Below are 3,410 nucleotides of genomic sequence, written 5' to 3' on the forward strand. Positions count from 1 at the left end.
CTCTTTTAACCTAAATTACTTAATTTGCAGTTAGACTTTGTGAGATTACTGAATGCTGAGGGAACTGTCACCCCATCCTATGCAAATACAGGCTGCCTGGGAAGACGCCACTCCGAGAGCCTTCCCCCCACCCCCAAAGGTCACCGGAACAGAGACCAGCCTTAACCCTGCGCGGAGTTAAAACGCCGGTGCGCTCAGAAGGACGGGACGCGTCGGCAGCGCCCCGAAGCAGCGCAGAGCCGCAGCCTGAGTTGAAGGAGCGGCGGGCTGGCGCTCGCCTTTCACTCTCTTGCCGGCATCTGGGGGCGTGTTTCTACGCCGGGAAGGCGGCCGCTGCAGCGGCGGCCACCACCTCCCCGTTTCCCCTCCGCCTCCCTCAAGTTTGAGCTTGTTTTCGAAACGGGCAACAGCGGCGGGCAGGGCAGGTCCCTCAGGCGTGGGCCGAGAGCGAGCCATGAGGCGGTGGCGATGGCGGTGGCGATGGCAGCCCCACCGGCGATTTGTGCTGGGCTTGGGCGCCTACACGCTGCTGCTCCTGCTGCTGGTGTCCTACATGCTGGACTATCGCGCCAGAAGGGGGCGCGCGGGCGAGGAGTTGCAGCTGCCCCGCCGCTGCCCCAGCCTAGAGGAGGCGCTGGGCGAGTGGGGCTGGGAAGAGCAGCCGCCGCCACCGCCGCCGCCGGCGGGAGAGGCTGCCGGCAGCGCTGGACACGGGAATGGGACCGGGAGCGAGCCCAGCCCGGGGAGCAGGGCGGGCGGGAAGCGGCACATCTATTTGCACGCCACTTGGCGCACCGGCTCGTCTTTCCTGGGAGAACTGTTCAATCAGCACCCGGATGTCTTCTACCTGTACGAGCCCATGTGGCACTTGTGGCAAGCGCTCTACCCCGGCGACGCGCTGAGCCTGCAGGGCGCCCTCCGGGACATGATGCGCTCTCTCTTCCGCTGCGACTTTTCGGTACTGCGCCTCTATGCGACCCCGCCGGCCGGCCGCGACCCGCTCATACCCTTCCCCGCCTCCCTCGGGGCCAAGACGGGCAGTGGGAGCAGCAACCTTAGCACGGCGAGCATCTTCGGGTGGCGGACCAACAAGGTGATCTGCTCCGCTCCTTTTTGTCCCCATGCTCCCCGGGCCCGCGCCGACGTGGGCCTCGTCGACAGCGCCGCCTGCGAGCGGAGCTGCCCCCCGCGGGCGCTGCGGGAGCTGGAAGCCGAGTGCCGAAAGTACCCGGTGGTGGTGATCAAGGACGTGAGGCTCCTGGAACTGGGGGCGCTCCTGCCGCTGCTGCAGGACCCGGACCTCAACCTGCACGTCATCCAGCTTTTCCGCGATCCCCGCGCCGTCCATAATTCTCGACTCAAGGCCAAACAGGCGCTGCTCCGGGAGAGCATTCAGGTGCTGCGGAGCCGGTATCACGCCGAGTTTCGAGGACTGCCCCGCCGGCAGCTCCTTCTGCCCGCAGCCGCCGCGGCGATCGCCGGGGTCGGCGGTGGAGCCGTCCGAGCACACCCGCAGCACCGGGCCGAATTCTTCCTGGACGGTGCCCTCGAGGTGATCTGCCAGGCCTGGTTGCGTGACTTGATCTTCTCCCGCCGGGCCCCGGCCTGGCTGCGCAGCCGGTATATACAAGTGCGCTACGAGGATCTGGTGCTGGAGCCGCGCGCCCAGTTGCGCCGCTTACTGCGTTTCGTGGACCTTCCCGCGCCGCCCGACCTCGAGGCCTTCGTCTTCAACATGACCCGCGGGGCCGCCTACTCCTCCGAGCGCCCCTTCCTCATCTCCGCCCGCGATGCGCGGGAAGCTGTCCACGCCTGGCGGGAGCGGCTCAGCCGTGAGCAGGTGCGCCAGGTGGAGGCTACCTGCGGTGAGGCCATGAGTCTCCTCTCCTACCCGCTCAGCAGCGAAAAGGGCGTTCGGCGTGGCTCCACTAGGGGACGCTCCAGCGCTTCTCCTCATCCAGGTAGCAGCAAATTCGTCCCTGGCGTAACCTATTTAATGATGCAAATTCCACCATAGGGTGCTATAACAGAGCACTTAGATAACCCCATCTTCTTCTCGCAGTGGGCACCTCTGCATCTAGACAGACAGGCAGAAACTCGGGAGTTTTTCCTCGCTGATTTTATGAGTCACTAAAGTGAAGAGGAGGATTGTCCATCCTCAGTCTTCCCCATCTTGGTGCCATAGAGGCAATTCCTATCATCCAAGTTAGTATGGGGCAATATCTGTCCACATAAGGCTGCCTTGCATGCTCTTTTATTTACCAACTTGGTGAAAGTCATAGAAAAAGGCAGAAAAAGAGATAAATAATGCGTTTTTTTTATAAATACCTGGTTTTCTTTTAAATTAGGACTTTGTTGTTTATTCGTTTAGTCGCTTCCGACTCTTCATGACTTCATGGACCAGCCCACGCCAGAGCTTCCTGTCGGTCGTCAACACCCCCAGCTCCCCCAGGGACAAGTCCGTCACCTCTAGAATATCATCCATCCATCTTGCCCTTGGTCGGCCCCTCTTCCTTTTGCCTTCCACTCTCCCTAGCATCAACATCTTCTCTAGGCTGTCCTGTCTTCTCATTATGTGGCCAAAGTATTTCAGTTTTGCCCAGCATGTCGCATGATGTGTTCCGCATACAAGTTGAATAGGTAGGGTGAGAGTATACAGCCCTGCCGTACTCCTTTCCCAATCTTAAACCAGTCCGGTGTTCCATGGTCTGTTTTTACTGTTGCTACTTGGTCGTTATACAGATTCTTCAGGAGGCAGACAAGATGACTTGGTATCCCCATACCACTAAGAACTTGCCACAATTTGTTATGGTCCGCACAGTCAAAGGCTTTAGAATAGTCAATAAAACAGAAATAGATGTTTTTCTGAAACTCCCTGGCTTTTTCCATTGTCCAGCAGATATTGGCAATTTGGTCTCTAGTTCCTCTGCCTTTTCTAAACCCAGCTTGTACATCTGGCAATTCTCGCTCCATGAACTGCTGAAGTCTACCTTGCAGGATCTTGAGCATTACCTTACTGGCATGTGAAATGAGTGCCACTGTTCGATAGTTTGAACATTCTTTAGTGTTCCCCTTTTTTGGTATGGGGATATAAGTTGATTTTTTCCAATCTGATGGCCATTCTTGTGTTTTCCAAATTTGCTGGCATATAGCATGCATTACCTTGACAGCATCATCTTGCAAGATTTTGAACAGTTCAGCTGGGATGCCGTCGTCTCCTGCTGCCTTGTTATTAGCAATGCTTCTTAAGGCCCATTCAACCTCACTCTTCAGGATGTCTGGCTCTAGCTCACTGACCACACCGTCAAAGCTATCCCTGATATTGTTATCCTTCCTATACAGGTCTTCTGTATATTCTTGCCACCTTTTCTTGATCCCTTCTTCTTCTGTTAGGTCCTTGCCATCTTTGT

The 3,410-nt window shown here is 57.4% G+C and overlaps 1 protein-coding gene across 1 annotated transcript; it reads left to right on the plus strand.

Moving 5' to 3' along the window:
* Positions 1 to 414: 414 nt before the first annotated feature.
* Positions 415 to 2,061, plus strand: CHST7 (carbohydrate sulfotransferase 7). Its single transcript, XM_063304366.1, has one exon. The coding sequence runs from the start codon at positions 455 to 457 to the stop codon at positions 2,015 to 2,017; it is 1,563 nt and encodes a 520-aa protein (XP_063160436.1). The 5' UTR covers positions 415 to 454; the 3' UTR covers positions 2,018 to 2,061.
* The last annotated feature ends 1,349 nt before the right edge of the window (positions 2,062 to 3,410 follow it).

This window comes from Candoia aspera, chromosome 5, assembly GCF_035149785.1.
Source record: "Candoia aspera isolate rCanAsp1 chromosome 5, rCanAsp1.hap2, whole genome shotgun sequence".
Classification (NCBI taxonomy): domain Eukaryota; kingdom Metazoa; phylum Chordata; class Lepidosauria; order Squamata; family Boidae; genus Candoia; species Candoia aspera.